Raw genomic sequence first — 16458 nt, forward strand, 5'->3', positions numbered from 1 at the left:
TCAAGGAACAGAACAGAGAAAGCTAAAAACTGAACTATAATATACAATATGTTGGAAAATCTTAAATGAATCCAATGCATGCATTAGAAAAAAGACTAGAGCAAACTGAAGACATACATGGAGAACAAAGTTATCCTGGAACTCAAATGAAACAGTAACATAAGTAAAAACTGGAACTCAAATGAAACAGAAAAGATCATTAAGGAGTAACAGCACAATCTCATCAAAAAGACAGACCTAACTCCTAACTGCAGACTGAAAGGGCACCATGCACGGGGGGGGGGGGACCACTGACATTTGAGACATAGCCTGGTTAAGTTACTGAACTTGAAACGTAAAGAATTCTTCCATCTAAGACACAGAATCCATTCAAGTTTCATAAATTGTCTTAATGATATGCTTAATAACAATAGGATCCAGTTCAGGATCACTGGTTATATTTAATTATACCTCTTTAGACTCCCTGAATCTGGAAGGATTATTTTACTTTCATGCTTGAAATTTGAAAATCAGTTATTTTATAGAATGCCCCTCAATTTACCTGAGGCTTCCTCATGATTAGATACAGATTATGCATCTTTGGCAAGAATATAATAGTACTGATGCTATGTTCTTCTCACTGCATCCTACCAGGTAATACATGACTTCTGTTTGTCCCATTACTGGTAATGTTTAACGTCAATCATTGTAATAAGGTGCTGTCTGCCAGCTTTCTCCACTGTAAAGTTGCTTCTTTTCCTTTTACAATTAATAATTATGCTCTGGGGAGGTACTTTTACCCTATAAATAACTTGTTCCTCCATCAAATTTTTACCACTTGTTTCAGCATCTGTGGTAGGCTAAATGACCAGCCCCAACCAAAAGATATTCAAGTCCTAATCCCTGGAACCTATGAGTGCTACCTTATACGGCAAAAAGGGACTTTGCAGATGTGATTAAACTAAGGATTGAAGTGGCAATTATTATCCGATGGGCCTTAAAAGCAACCACATATCCTTTTAAGAAGGAGGCAGAGGCAGTGGCAGACATGGCATAGACAGAAGAAGAGGTAATGTGACCATGGAGGGAGAGATTGAAGTGATGCAGCCTTAAGCCGAGGAATGCTAGCAACCACCAGAAGCTGGAAAAGGCAAGGAATGGATTCTCCCCGAAGGAGCTGGGCCCTGCTGACACCATGATCTCAGCCCGGTGAAACTGACTTCAACTTCTAACTTCCAGGGAAAGTAATTTCTGTGGTTCTAAACCACCAAATTTGCAGCAATTTGTTACAGCAGCCACAGGAAACTTATATAGCACCTATTAATGTTTCCTGCCTGAATTAATACCATGACGTTGCCAAATGGTGATTTTCTAATTCCATCAATCCATTTACATTGTTAGATGGAATTCTATTGTAAGAAAAAGCTTTCTGTTCTCCCCCCGTATTCATTTATTCAGTATGGACTTATGAATTCTTATTTTTATTCAGTAGGTTGCAGTCTGTTACTATTTATTTATTACTTATTTACTTTTAATTAATTAATTAATTATTTGGCTGCGCAGGGTCTTTTTTTTTTGGTGGTACGCGGGCCTCTCACTGCTGTGGCCTCTCCCATTGCGGAGCACAGGCTCCGGACGCACAGGCTCAGCGGCCATGGCTCATGGGCCCAGCCGCTGTGCGGCATGTGGGATCTTCCCGGACAGGGGCACGAACCCGCGTCCCCTGCATCCGCAGGCGGACTCTCAACCACTGCGCCACCAGGGAAGCCCTGCGCAGGGTCTTCATTGTGGCAGGCGGGATCTTCGTTGCCGCGTGCAGGATCTTTGTTCCGGCATGAGGATCTTTTAGTTGCAGCATGCAGCATCTAGTTCCCTGACCAGGGATCGAACCCAGGCCCCTTGCACTGGGAGTGCAAAGTCTTAACCAGTGGACCACTGGGGGGGGGGGGGTGTCCCTATTTTTATTTTGACTTTTAAATTGCCCTAGATTTGGCAAATATGACTCTGCTATCCTACAAAAAATGTCATATTTCAGCAGTGGTTAATCAGGTGTGAATAACAGTTCTGTTCACCACTGTATCTCTGGCATGTAGCATCTTGTAGGTACTTAGCATATTCTGTTGGCTGAAGAAAGTGTTTACTATGAAAGATTCAAGACTGCAAAAAGGGCAGTGTTACATAATTAATTATATCTTCTTTTGCCCTAATAAGTGATCCCATTTCATTAAAAGATACTTAGAAATAGAATCCTAAAATCAGTGCTGCCGATGACATTAGAAATAAGAGTTCTGCATTCGGCTTTAATTTCTTGCTGTGAAATTTCCAGTTCGGCTCCATATTTTTCTCCTTTTGGTGCCACATTTTAGTTGCCTAAGTTCAGAACTCAATAGCTGTAAATTCTTAGCTGAAAGCTTTTCGACTTCTAATTGAATTTTGGCATCCAATGAACTTCTCTGTTCAAAAATTAGTCCCATTATACAACACAATAGAACAGAAAAAAAGATACCACATACCTTCCATCTTTCAGAGTGTTCACAATAAATCGGTTAATCTGGCAAATACAGTTGCTAGACAATCGTTCTTCCTCAACAAGACGGTTCAACTGTGTTGCCAACATGAAAGCTGAAAAGCACAGAGATTACTTCAGTCTCTAAAACATTTCAGTCATGACAATCTAAAAGCTGATCATACCTGTACCAGCAAAGAAAAACAATGCCTTAAATATTAAAACTACTCAGGCTCTGCATAGTGAAAAACAGTATTAATTTGCTGTGCACTAAACAGCTGCTGATACTCTGAAATTAAATATTTCTTAAAGTGCCCCAAATCATCTTTTCCATCATTCAGGTTTCATGACAAAGACTAAAAAAATCTTTTCTAGGTCCTTCACCTTGTGACTAGAGACAGTAAGTATATACTCTGCAAATTCTCTCCTTTCTCCCTGTAAAGCTTCCAACACAGAAATAAAACCCCAAAAAGACAAGTATAGGACAGCTAACCAATCATATTCACTAAATGTCAATATCATCCTAAGGGAAATTAATCAAAGAAAGCACAGAGCACCAGTGAGACAAAATTAATTAAGCCAAGTGGCAGCTTTCCACTCGACCCAGCCTATTGTTAGAACGCTCTCTGCCAGCTGCAATTTTGTCTTTAGGAAGGCAGAGCCAAGCCAATTGTAGACTTCTGGAATGCTCCAATTACTGCAATCAAAGTGTTGGTTGTGCTTTTATTATTTAAATACAAATTCCTAGATTTATACATCATACGTACAAGACAGAGTATTCAATCCATCACTCATAAGCAGTCGATAACGGGGTGGATTATTCCCTGTAGCAATGGGCCGGATGTTCTAGGAGAGAAAACATGACTCATTAGCCAGGTTGTCTGCTCAGTCCCCAGGGATCAGTAGACTTAAGCGGCAGGAAAGTGCGAGCCATTAGTTCAACACAATTGAACTGCTTGCCCATTCTCTTGACACCTAAATCCAAGTAAAAGAAAATTGGATTTGATGATTCTCCCACCAGCCTCTCTCTACTAACATTAAACACAACATAAACGAGAATAAAACAGGTTGCCAATACTCTTCTGTTCTCTCTCCCTTAACTCAAATTTGATTGAAAATTAATTTTTTAAAAAACATACAATAAGGCACCTAATATATGTATGGTACTATGTAGGGAACATGATAAAAATACAAAACGGAAGGAAAAATCCTTGCCCTGAAGAGGCTTACAACTGGGGTGGAGACGGAGGCAGAGAGACATAGCAGAGGTGTGCACAAAATGACAAGACATTTATTCCAGCTTGAAGGAAATCAGACGCAGCTTTCTGAAGAAAATGAAATATGAAAACAGCCTTAAGATGACTGGCAGGGAGGGACTTCCCTGGGGGAGCAGTGGTTAAGAATCCGCCTGCCAATGCAGAGGACGCGGGGTTCAAGCGCTGGTCCGGGAGGATCCCACACGCTGGGAAGCAATTAAGCCCGTGCGCCACAACTACTGAGCCTGTGCTCTAGAGCCCACGAGCCACAACTATTGAGCCTGTGTGCCACAACTACTGAAGCCCACATGCCTAGAGCCCATGCTCCACAACAAGAGAAGCCACCGCAATGAGAAGCCCATGCACTGCAACTAGAGAAAGCCCGCACGCAGCAACGAAGACCCATCGCCAAAAGTAAATAAAATTTTAAAAAGTAAAATAAAATAAAATAATAAAACTGGGATATTTGCCTTAAAAAAAAAAAGATGACTGGCAGGGAGTTTGGGAGTAACAGGGAGACAGACCATCAGGCTTACTGACTCACAGTCTGCAAGTATGATCCAGGAGTCTGCTCCTATTGATTTTTTAAATTCTCACTACAATTTGAGAACTGCTTAAATGAATGATAGGGTTAATGAAGAATTTTAAGCAGACAAGTTCCTTTCAGGCAGATCTCTCCAGAGGCCATATGTAAGGCAGATTTGAGCAAGACAAACCCCAGTGCAGAAAGACAACCAAGGAGGCAGAAGCAATGATGTGTAGTGCTATCGTATCCACCAACTGTGGAAAGAACAGAAAGGCAAAGCCTCAAATGTGAACCTCCAAAGTCAAACTCTTGCTAACACAACATTAAAAATAAAGCCTGGTTCCTCTCTCAGAGTTACAGTATGGACTGGACTATTTTTGTGATGATGAAGAGAATTTTGTAAAGTGGACACACTTCCTAAAGTGGACTGTATGTCCTCTATCAAATGTAATTTATAATTATATGTAAGCTTAAAAACCGTTTGACATAAAAATATGTAGGTACTCACAATGACTTGGAGAATGGGTTTTATGGATGTATCTCCATGTTGCATTATGGCCTGAAAAAGTAAAGACAGATGCTTATGAGATAGGCACTCAAATCATAATTAAAACTTGACATATTTTTAATTTGGTGTCTGGAATAAACCACAGATGACATTATTAAAAGACCCTTTTCAGAGCTTATCATTTGAAAATCTACTTTAAGTTTTATCACTCTGGACAAATCATAAAATCATAAAAGTGGGATTCATACGACAAGGATACTACATCTAAAAAGCTGGCATCGCATATGTACTCATTATTCACAATAGCACATTTATTTTCCTACACTGCCCATTAACAGGGAATCAAACAAATAAGTACAGCAAATCCTTAAAATAGAATATTATGCACCTTAAAAAGATGTTTCTAGGGACTTCGCTGGTGGCGCAGTGGTTAAGAATCCACCTGCCAATGCAGGGGACACGGGTTTGAGCCCTGGTCCAGGAAGATCCCACACGCTGCAGAGCAACTAAGGCTGTAAGCCACAACTATTGAGCCTGCACGCCACAACAACTGAAGCCTGCGTGCTACAACTACTGAAACCCGCGCGCCTAGAGCCCATGTTCCACAACAAGAGAAGAAGGGAAGCCACTGCAATGGGAAGCCCGTGCACCACAATGAAGAGTAGCCCCAGCTCGCCCCAACTAGAGAAAGCCTGCGCGCAGCAACAAAGACCCAATGCAGCCCAAAAAAGAAAAAAAAGATGTTTCTATACCACTGGTTGCCTCTTGTGAGAGGAACTGGGTGATGGAGGACATGTGTGGGAGACAGACCTGGCACTGCATCCTCTTCTATACTTTCTGAATGTTAAATCTCATGACTCAATTAGCAATTATAAAAATAATTTCTAACAAAAGCAAAATAACTATTAATCAGGCTTTTAGTGTGTTTTTAAAAAGGCATCATTTAAAGGTAACCATCAGAAGAACTAGCTAGCTAAAACTCGTTGTCTGATGTCTGCTTTTGCCCATGCTGAAATAAGTGATACCAGATTAGCTCTTCCAACCATAAACTAAAAACTGGACAAAAACATATAAACTGTTTTCAAATACCAGGCAACAGGTAGAACAAGGCTGTGATCCCTGAAAGGAAAACAAATGAGTTTCTGCACAGAGGCACTTCTGGACCATAGCATAGGGAAGGGAACCCAAGAAGAATATGGCAGTCCTGCTGAGCACAGATCAGTTTGGGGAGGTGAGTTATCTGTACTTCCTGGATGCAGAGTACCCGACAGGAGGGAGCTACACAGAGAAAGAGCTTCAATAACCTATGCAGGGGTTCCCTTGAGTTTTTGGCTGAATTCTAAGTTGTGCATACACAGAATGAGGTGCCACAGACCAGGTAAAGATTAGAGAGCTACAAGCTGAAAAATTGCTGGCGCTCACCCAGGCTAGAATACATTTGAGTTCCAATTAGCCATTTGAGTGGAGAGAACTCAATAAACACCTGGTGCATTCAGTAGAAACCCCAGAAAGGCCATGCTTTAGAAACAGACTAAACTATCTCCAAAGTAAAAGCTACTCTAGACCCACTACAGTCTCAAAGGGCTCAGCTGATCTGCAAGTAAGTTAACAGTCTGCCAGAACAACTCAATATTCTCTATCCACATAATCTAGTCACTGAACAACGTATTGTTCATAATGTCCATTGCCATCTGGGGTCCCAAGACCTTTTCAGAGGGTACATAAATTGAAAACTGTTTTCATCATAATAAACAAGCTTTCATCCTTCTCACTCTCGTTCATTCAATACAATGAAAAACTGGCTGAAGGACTAATAAAACTTTATACTATTACCACTTATGAATGAATGTCTACTGGATGCAAAATCAGTAATAGAAATCACAGCAGCTGCACTTTCTAATAATGAAGCAACTTGTTGAATTAAAGAACACGATACATCATGAAGACTGAGTTAATATCTCTTCCGCAGAATTCTACTTTTGCCTTATGAATGGATGAATAGATAGATGTGGCTGGACTGGCTCCTTTGCTTGTGTTCATCTCGTATCAGCACCAACTAATCATCTAGTAAGATCTTCTTTCATGTGAATGCTTGACAACAAACACAGACTATGCTGAAACATTCAAAGTGTTGAATCACTTTCAAAATTCATGGTTTATCCTGAAACAGGTGTGTTGACATTTGCACTGGTGGTGCAAAGCAGTGGTAGGTAAAACTACTGGTGCCTTAGCCGAGTTACTATAGTAGTAGTCACTGTATTCTTCACTGCCTTGAACACACTGGGGAGGGGAGTTTCACTAAAAAAAAAAGAAACTTGAAGAAATAAAATTATTACATTAAATCTTAACCTCGAGGACAAAAAAGTTTTAATATTCTATGCAACCATACAGAAAGTATGCCAAAGTACTTCTGCTGAAGTATGGCTGTGGCCTTGAGGAAAAGCACTGCTACAACTGTTTGAGCTGCAAGTTGAACCCGGCCGTTTTTTTTCTCATGGAACGTCATTTTAACTTGAAAGGGCAAACTGACAAACTGTGGTTATTCAGACTTGGGAATTTAGTGGATATCTTCTCAAAAATAAAGTAAGACAATTAACTGTATTTGTTGCCAATGATAAAAGAGTTTTCTAATGAAAATCAGGACTTTTGAAAACTTGTATTCACCAGCTTCCTAATACTTACTGACTTTTCTTAACTAAATCGGTAATGATGTTAATAAGCATGAATTTTTGTCATATAACAAAATATATCAACATTTGGAAGATCTGTAAAATGCAATGAACCAATATTTTCCAAATGACCGAAACATGGCGTTACAAATAATGCATAGGTAAAAGATCTATTCAAAACGGAAGACAGGCCAAATCTACATTCCAACTAACCTTTAAGGAACTACCATTTGTTGAGTTTTGACACAGTGTTGAAGGAAACATGATTTGCCATTCAAAACACTTCTGACACCAAATGTGTGGGTTTTCCACATGAAGCAATTCTCTGCAGACACCAACTGGGCATCTCACAAGTCAACTTAATTTTGACACTAACTACCCAGAATTAGTGTAGACCCCACAGGTTAAGGGCTCAGTCCCGCAAGACTGTCCAAGTGCCCACTTCTTACACTAATCTCAAGTAGTGGGTCCCCAGGTGACCCAGTTTACACTTCTGTTTGACTTGGCTACAAATTGTGGGGACTTCCTTGGAGTCCCTCACAGAACTCAGGGAAACACTTTACTTAGGATTACTGGTATATTATAAGAGATAGTTAAAAGGATACAAATGAAAATCAGACGGAGAGGCACATAAGACAAGCTCTGGATGGGTCCCAAGCACAGGAGATTCTGTTCCTGTGGAGTCTGGCGGTGTGGCCCCTCCCAGCATGTAGATGTGTTCGCCAAACTAGAAGCCCTCTGAATTTTGTTGTTTAGGGATTTTTCTGAAGGCCCCACTACATAGGCATGATTGATTAAATCGTTGGCTGTTGGTGATTAGCTCAATCTCCAGCCTTTATCCTGTGGGGTGAGGTGTAGAGCAGAAAGTTCCAACCCTTTCACATGATTGGTTCCTGGCAATCAACCCCTGTCCTGAAGCTACCCTGGAGCCCACCAAGAGTTACCGCATTAAACTTGACGTATGGTTGAAAGGGGCTCATCATAAGTAACAAAAAAAGCTCCTCCCACACTATCACTCAGGAAATTACAAGGGTTTCAGGAGTTCTGTGTACCAAAAACTGGACAAAGACCAAACATATATTTCTTATTATATTACAAGATCACAAGGATCAGAAAAGAAGCCTGAAAAAGGCTATTAAAATACTCCTCCTTTTTCCAACTACATATTTGAAGCCAGATTTCCTCCATATAGTTCAACAAAAAAACCCATATATCCATATACTGAACGCAGAAGCTGGTATGGAAATCTAGCCGTCACGTCTTCTAGTAAGCAGATATTAAAGCAATGTGCAAAAATGTAAAACAATGTCACTTTTCTATTTGTTTTGAACTATATAACTGTTTTTCCTAAAACGTTATTTATGTTAACAGATGAGTTTATTATTATTTTAAATGAATAAATATTTTTAAAATATCTGTTATAATTTCAAATATGGCAAGGGAGATATAACCCACAAAAACAGAAGCTTTTGGCTGGGGCACTCAGTGATTTTTTACAAATGAAAGGTATCCTAAAATCAAAACATTTGAGAACCACTGTGTTTTGGACTGAACATTTGTGTCCTGACCCCACCTCCCAATTCATATGTTGACACTCTAACCCTCAGTGTGAGAGTATCAAGAGATGGGGTCTTTGGAGGCAACTACTTTCAGATGAGGTCACGAGGGTGGAGCCCCCATAATGAAATTACTGTCCTTATAAAAAGAGGGACTTCCCTGGCAGTCCAGTGGTTGAGACTCTGAGCTTCCACTCCAGGGGGCACGGCTCGATCCCTGGTCATGCAACTAAGATCCTGAATGCCATGAGGTGCAGCCAGAAAAAAAAAAAAAAAAAGAGAGAAAGAGACACCAGAACTCACTCTCTCCCCACACAAAGAAGAGGTCATGTGAGCACAGAGAGATGGCAGCTGCAAGCCAGGAAGACAGCCCTCACCCAGAACTAAATCTGCTGGTGCCTTGATGGATTTCTCAGCCTCTAGAATTGTGAGAAATAAACCTGCTGTTTACATCACCTAGTCTACGGTATTTTGTTATAGTAGTCCAAGCTAGGATACGTTGCCCTAAAACAATCATTAAAAACATAAAGCATCGCTAATAAGCCAATAGTGGAAATAGATTTTAATCATAAAAAATACTCAAATAATCCAAAAGTCGGGAAAAGTTAAAAAACAGAAAAAGAACAGATGGGACAAATTAAAAAAACAAGCAGCAAAATGAAAAACTTAAACCCAAACTTGTAATTATATTAAGTAAATGGTTCAAGTACTCCAATTAAATGGAAGAAATTATTGTAATAAATAAGAAAGACCCAACTATTTGCTCTGTACAAGAAACGCACTTCAAATACAAAAAGGCAAATTAAAAATAAAATACTGAGGCTTCCCTGGTGGCGCAGTGGTTGAGAGGCCACGGCAGTGAGAGGCCCGCCTACCACAAAAAACCACACAAAAAAACAAAAAAACTAACCTATAGTGATAGAAACCAGAACCCAGAACAGTAGTTGCCTAGGGCAGGGGCAGGGGATGGGAAAGGAGCAGATTGGGGTGGTGTATACATTTGGCAAAACTCATCAAACTGCACACAGTTTGACGTATTACTGCATATAGTTTGATGTAGTACAGACTGATATAGTTTGTAAACAATATGTATTATAGTTTTTGTTATACGTAAATCAAATTGAACTTCATTCAGTAAAGGTGGTTTTTTCTTTTCTTTTTTTAAAGTAACAGAACTGGGGGAAGGGACAGGTCAGTAATTTCATCAAGCACCTTTCTCTTTTATTTGATTCTAAAACCAAATAAATACATGTAGTAGTTTATCATTCTTTTTAATTTATTTGTGTCATCATAAATAGTGAATATAAGACTTACTCTTCTGGGACATATAGCATGATATATACACTTAAGACAGAACTGACTTAAATTTTCCAAATTAACATTGCTAATAAAAATACAAAGCAACAGTGGTGATCATTTTGTAATGTACAGAAATATCAAATTACTATGTTGTGCACCAAGAATTTACACAGTATTGTAAGCCAATTATACTTCAAAAAAAAAACAAACAAATGAAGAAACTTATAGAAAAAAGAGATCAGATTTGTGGTTACCAGAGGCAGGAAGTAGAGGGAGAAGGAACCGGACAAACGTGGTCAAAAGGTACAAATTTCCAGTTATAAGTACCAGGGATGTAACATACAACATGATTAATATAATTAACAATACTATATATGAAATATAATTAACAATGTTATATATGCAAGTTATTAAGAGAGTAAATCCTGGGCTTCCCTGGTGGCGCAGTGGTTGGGAGTCCGCCTGACGATGCAGGGGACACGGGTTCGTGCCCCGGTCCGGGAAGATCCCACATGCCGCGGAGCGGCTGGGCCCGTGAGCCATGGCCGCTGAGCCTGCGCGTCCGGAGCCTGTGCTCCGCGACGGGAGAGGCCACAGCAGTGAGAGGCCCGCGTACCGCCAAAAAAAAAAAAAAAAAAAAAAAAAAGTAAATCCTAAGAGTTATCATCACAAGGAAAAAATACTTTTTTTTTCTTTTGTATCTATATTAGGTGATGGACATTCACTAAACTTACTGTGGTAATTGTTTCATCATGTATGTAAGTCAAATCACTATGCGTACACCTTAAACTTATACAGTGCTGTATGTCAATTATATCTCAATAAAACTGGAAGGAAAAAAATACAAAACAGCAGAATGAAATGGTTCAGAGCACATGTTCAAATCCTCACCTCATGCACAAATTACTTAACTTCTCTGAACTTCAATTACTTCATCTGTAAGATGGGGTTAATGATAAAACTCTACTTTACAGGGTTACTGTAACTACTGACTATAATAAAGTATCTGGCACATTGGAAATGATCAAAAGTATTCATTCCCTTCCCCTTTCTTTGTATTACCTAATTACTCAAGATACAAATGCTATTAGTTCTATTTACTACAATAGTTCCACACATAATCTCTTATTTTATGTTAGCTCTGGCCGAAAATGCACTATTTGTGTTAGTGCTTACCTTTTGGGGTCTATGTCTTTTGAACTAAAATGATATTACCTGCTTTAGCTGATAAACAAACTTGACAAAGGTACTCTAACTCCATCACCACAAATACATGCACACACAAATTTTCCTTATCATTTATGAACAAAACCTAAGTAATACTTCACCTAACACTGGAAATATGTTTCCTAAATTTTGAATATGGCAAAACCTAACTCATCAAATTATTTGAAAAATACCAGTCACTTTCCTTGAAAGTGAAGAACAATTCCTAATTTGTCTTAAAGATGCAAGGTAGCAGCTATAAAGTAAACAAGGACTACAATTTGCAATCACTTCTCGGGGTTATTTCTAATTTATTAAAATACTCACTCAACTCTGCCACTGTTCTTCCCCATCTATCTCTGTCCCTTTCTTTTCCCTGCCTCACGCGCAATTAGCAAACATTTATTGCGCACCTAAAACTTGCCAGCAGTCCTTCCGGACATAGTCCGGAGACTATGTTGAGCAAAAAAACAGACATAATTTCAGGCCTCAAAGAATTTACAATCCAGTGGAGGGAGACGGAAAGTAACTGATATGAATCAAATAAACAACATATAAATGTAAGATCACATCTGTGATTATTAATAATAGGTAACATATAATGAGCATTTATTATGTATCAGCCATGGACTAAGCACTTTAAATTAATAGCTCATTTAATCGTCCCACTAACCTTAGGCAACAGGTACTAGGTATGATTAACCTCATTTGACAGAAGAGGAAAGGCAGTTTAATATCGTGAACAAACAGGAATTAGGGGCTGAAAATAAAGGGATTTAGCCTAGCAAGGAGAGTCAAGGAAGGCTTCTCTGAGGAAGTAATTGAGCGGAGACTTGAAGGTTACGTTAGTCAGCAGGGGGAGAATGAAGAACCACCCAGGCAGTAGGCACAGGTTAAAGAATGTTCAAAGCCCCTGTGGAAGGCAGGAGTATGATATATACCCGGATTTAAATTTAAAAAAAAAAAAAAAAAAAAAAAAGGAAAGGCTGGAAAGGAGGAAAGAACTGGTGGGAATATGCTATGATGGGAATGGCAGGAGGAGGGTTATGCTGGGTAGAAGTGAGAAGGCCAGGCAGAAACAATGGTGCCAGTATGGATGGAGAGAAGTAGATGCATTTAAGAGATATATGTGGCGGTAAAACACACCAGACTTGGGGAGGGACTGGACATCCAGGGTGACGGAATGTGTAGCAAGAATGAGTCCACAATTTCTGGCTGTTATAACTTAATGAATAATGCTGCCATTCATCCAGACAGGGAACGGTAGAGGCCCAAATTTAGAAAGGTAATGGATTTGCTTTGGGACATGCTGAATTGAAAATGTTTTTGAGATATCAAGTACGCAGCTGATAGAGGTCTGTCTTTCAAAGTAAAGGTGGCTCCGGACACAGAAATTTGTGAGCAATTGACATACAGATGGTAATCTGTCTCGGGAGAAGAGTCAACAAAAATTTACAGAGAGATCTCCAAATAAGACGGGGAAAGACAAGCCAAGCTGAGCCACAGAAACCGAAAGAAGAGGGTGTTACCAAAAGAAAGCGATGCTCAATGGTCAAACGCTGCTGAGAACTCGGGTAAATTTAACTCTCAAAAGTGTCCGTTGGATTTAACGACCTGGAGGCACTGCTGACTTCAGCCAGGGTTACTTCTATAGTGATCAGGGGAGTGACTGACTGGAGTCTGTTGAAGGGTTAATGGGAGGAGAGAAAAAGGAAGAACTGAAAACTTACAACTCTAGGAAAGTTAGGCTGCGGATGGGGGAAGGGGAGGAGAAAGAGAGTGGCTGCGGGAGAGAGATGGGCGAAAATCAACAGTTTATTTTGTTTCATTTCCTTAAGCAGGAAAAACATGAGCGTGTTTAAAAGACGATGGGAAAAATGCTTTGAGGATGATTCTAGGGAGTCACCGGCGGTTCCTCCCCGGCCCCCGCTGTCTCCTCCTCCCGTGTTCTCTCCCCCTTCTCCACCTCGCACAGCCCCAAGGCCCACCGCCACCCCGGCCCGCGCCCGGCTCGCAGGCGTTTCCTCACCGCAATAGCCCCCTCGCTCAGGTGGCCCACCATGGTTCCGCCGCAACAACTCCCGCGATCCGACACCCCCGCAGCCCTGGCTTTACTCCAGGCAACCCGCGCGCTCCAAAGCGATTGGCCCGAGGACCTGCGTGCACCGCGAAGGCCTCCAGACGTGCGCACGGCACGGGGGCGGGTTTAGGAGCCGAGCAGCCACCTCATTGGCCGAGTCGCGGCGGGTGGCCCACGTGACTCACCGGAGCCCAGGTCCGGGGCCTAGTCGCTGGATTGCGGGCCTGGGGGCGGGGCGCGGAAACGCGGAGCGCGCGAAGCGTGCTGCGCGAAGCGTGACGCGGACGCAGCGAAGGGCGGGGAGTGGACGAGTTCCGGCAGCTTTCCGAGCTGACGGAAACGTACTCACCTCGGCCTTTGGTGGGCAGACACTGACTGGTAGCCCAGAGGAGTGGTAGAGCTGTTGCCCTAGTAACTCTGTTACTAGATGTAGTCAAAGCATTGACTTGCTTCCTTCAGCAACCCAGAGCTGAGCTCCCGCAGGTTCCAGACCCTGAGCTTGGCACAGTGGGGATCTCTCAAGGTAAATAAGACCTGGTCCCTACCCTCAGAGGAGAGCACAGTCTGTCGAGGGAATTTCTGCTGTTTGGAGCACTAACTCAAGGTAGACATGGTTTGGGCCCCAGGAGAGACACAAAGTGTGCTGCTTTCACAGGTGTAAAAATCAGGGAAGGCTTCCCTGAGGAGGTACCATTTGAACTGGGTCTTGAATGTTTGGAAATTTGCCAGGTGAACTCCAAGTGAGGGTAGGGCCAATGAATAGTCTTTGTAAAACCTAGGGAGATGAATAGCGTGGCAAGCTGGGGATAGCTTTGAGTAGCTAGGATAGTAGGGTACAGAGGAAGAAGTGAGACTTGAGCATCAGAAAGTAAGCCAAGAGTCAAATAATGAAGGGTTTGTATTGGGCTTCCCTAAATGCTAGGGGGAGCATTGATGAATTTAAGGCGGAGTACTGACATCTGTCTCAATGTGGAGGATGGACTGAATTTGGAATGGGGAAGTGGGGGGTCTGAGGGCGTGGAGACTAATTATGACACTCTAGAAAGAATGCCGGACAGGAAATGGTGCAGGCTTGAACTAAAGGAGTGACCTGGGGATTAAAAAGAAAAAACTGAACTGGGTAAGAGTTCTGATTCATCATTGTATAACCAGTACCTAGTATGATGCCTGGAACAAAGTAAGCTTTCAATAAATATTTCTGAATGAAGGGATGTTGAGTGAATTGGGGCGAGAAACTTGATGCTTCCTTAGCATGTAAACAACTATAGGAAGAGACCACAAGAATTGATTTTGTTTCTTCGTGCATGCTTGAATGAAATCTTGACTTTCTAGAATTGTGCATTTGTAGAAATTCGCATTCCTTATTTTCTTATTCATTTTTTAGATTTAAAGTAGCATGGATCTGCCCGTGGATGAGTGGAAATCATACGTACTTCAGAAGTGGTCTTTGCTCCCCAAGTCCATTCAGGTTACAATTTCTACAGCAGAGACTTTAAGCGATATCTTTCTTCACTCATCTTCGCTTCTTCAGTAAGTGAATGGAAGCTTTAACTAGGGAAATTTTGATGCGGAAAACTTGGTCTTTTGTGATTTGCTCTCAAATTATATCTCTTTTTTCTTTTATAAATTTATTTATTTATTTATTTGTGGGTCTTCGTGGCTGCGCCCAGGCTTTCTTTAGTTGTGTCGAGTGGGGGTTACTCTTCCTTGCAGTGCACGGGCTTCTTTCTTTTTTTTTTTTTTTCGGTATGCGGGCCTCGCACTGTTGTGGCCTCTCCCGTTGCGGAGCACAGGCTCCGGACGCGCAGGCGCAACGGCCATGGCTCACGGGCCCAGCTGCTCCGCGGCATGTGGGATCCTCCCAGACCGAGGCACGAACCCGCGTCCCCTGCATCGGCAGGCGGACTCTCAACCACTGCGCCACCAGGGAAGCCCTATATCTCTTTTTGATGGAAGAGTTACGTTAAGATTTTTATATTTGGGGGCATTCAGCAGTTCTTGCTGTTGAATTCCACAGTTCTTTCTAACCTACTATTATACAACAGGTAGGGATGCTATTTAGTTTTTTCAGTGTCAATATTATGTTTCAGTAATCAGTGCCTTGCTGTCGTCACTAGGCTGTGCACCTTGCCATATCCCAAAGGATATAGTGGGGATTTACTAGCTGCACATAGAAATTCATAAATGCTCCTATTTGGAAAGAACCATAGAGGTCATACAGTCTAACCCCAGTAGTTTTCAAACACTCTTGACTACACTCTTCAGTAAGAAATATATTTTACATCACAACATAGTACACACATACATATATAAAAAACTGAAACAGGGGACTTCCCTGGTGGTCCGGTGGTTAAGACTCTGCTTCCACCGCAGGGGGCACGGCATCCATCCCTGGTTGGGGAACCAAGATCCTGCATGCCACGGCGTGGCCAAAGAAATTAAAAATTAAAAAAATAAGTAAATAAAAAACTGAAGCAGGAGTTTCCCAAACTTCGTTCAGTGAATTTTTATTGAACATCTATTTTGTGCCAGCCACTGTGCTAAGTGATTAGTAAACAAAAAAATACATCATTTAAAAAAAATAGACAAAGCTCCTTACCTTTGAGGAGCTTAATTCTAGCAAGGAGGGACAGACAATAAACGTCATAAATAAGTTAAAATATATAGTCTGTTAAAGGTGATAAATACAGTAGAAAAAAAGGAAAAATTGAACAGGGTAGGGGAAATAGGCAGTGCCAGGAGCGAGAGTACAGATTGTAGTATTAAGTAGTATAATCAGATATGCTTCATTGAAAGAGTGAAAGTGGAGCAAAGTCTTGGAGATACAGGAGTTAACTAAGTAGGTATCTGAGAGAAGAGCATTCCAGGCAGAG

General features: G+C 41.2%; 2 protein-coding genes across 6 annotated transcripts in view; one reads left to right on the top strand and one right to left on the bottom strand.

Moving 5' to 3' along the window:
• RPA1 (replication protein A1) overlaps window positions 1-13720 on the bottom strand; it is a 44061-nt gene extending 30341 nt beyond the window's left edge. For all 3 annotated transcript variants that reach the window (XR_010838295.1, XM_067021881.1, XM_059046717.2), the window contains exons 1-4: window positions 13535-13720; window positions 4776-4826; window positions 3253-3331; window positions 2493-2601 (exon numbers count right to left, since the gene is read on the bottom strand). Coding sequence is in view for 2 of the 3 variants with exons in the window: in XM_067021881.1 (XP_066877982.1) it covers window positions 2493-2601; window positions 3253-3331; window positions 4776-4826; window positions 13535-13567 (272 nt within the window). In the remaining variant the exon portion in view is untranslated. The remainder of the gene's footprint in view (window positions 1-2492; window positions 2602-3252; window positions 3332-4775; window positions 4827-13534) is intronic.
• Window positions 13721-13778: 58 nt separating this feature from the next.
• The window catches only part of SMYD4 (SET and MYND domain containing 4), a 31165-nt gene continuing 28485 nt past the window's right edge, over window positions 13779-16458 (top strand). For 2 of the 3 annotated variants that reach the window (XR_010838332.1, XM_059046698.2), the window contains exons 1-2: window positions 13779-14108; window positions 14970-15115. Coding sequence is in view for 2 of the 3 variants with exons in the window: in XM_059046698.2 (XP_058902681.1) it covers window positions 14982-15115 (134 nt within the window). In the remaining variant the exon portion in view is untranslated. The remainder of the gene's footprint in view (window positions 14109-14969; window positions 15116-16458) is intronic. The other variant, XM_059046700.2, reaches the window with a different exon arrangement.

This window comes from Kogia breviceps, chromosome 19, assembly GCF_026419965.1.
Source record: "Kogia breviceps isolate mKogBre1 chromosome 19, mKogBre1 haplotype 1, whole genome shotgun sequence".
NCBI classification, from domain to species: domain Eukaryota; kingdom Metazoa; phylum Chordata; class Mammalia; order Artiodactyla; family Physeteridae; genus Kogia; species Kogia breviceps.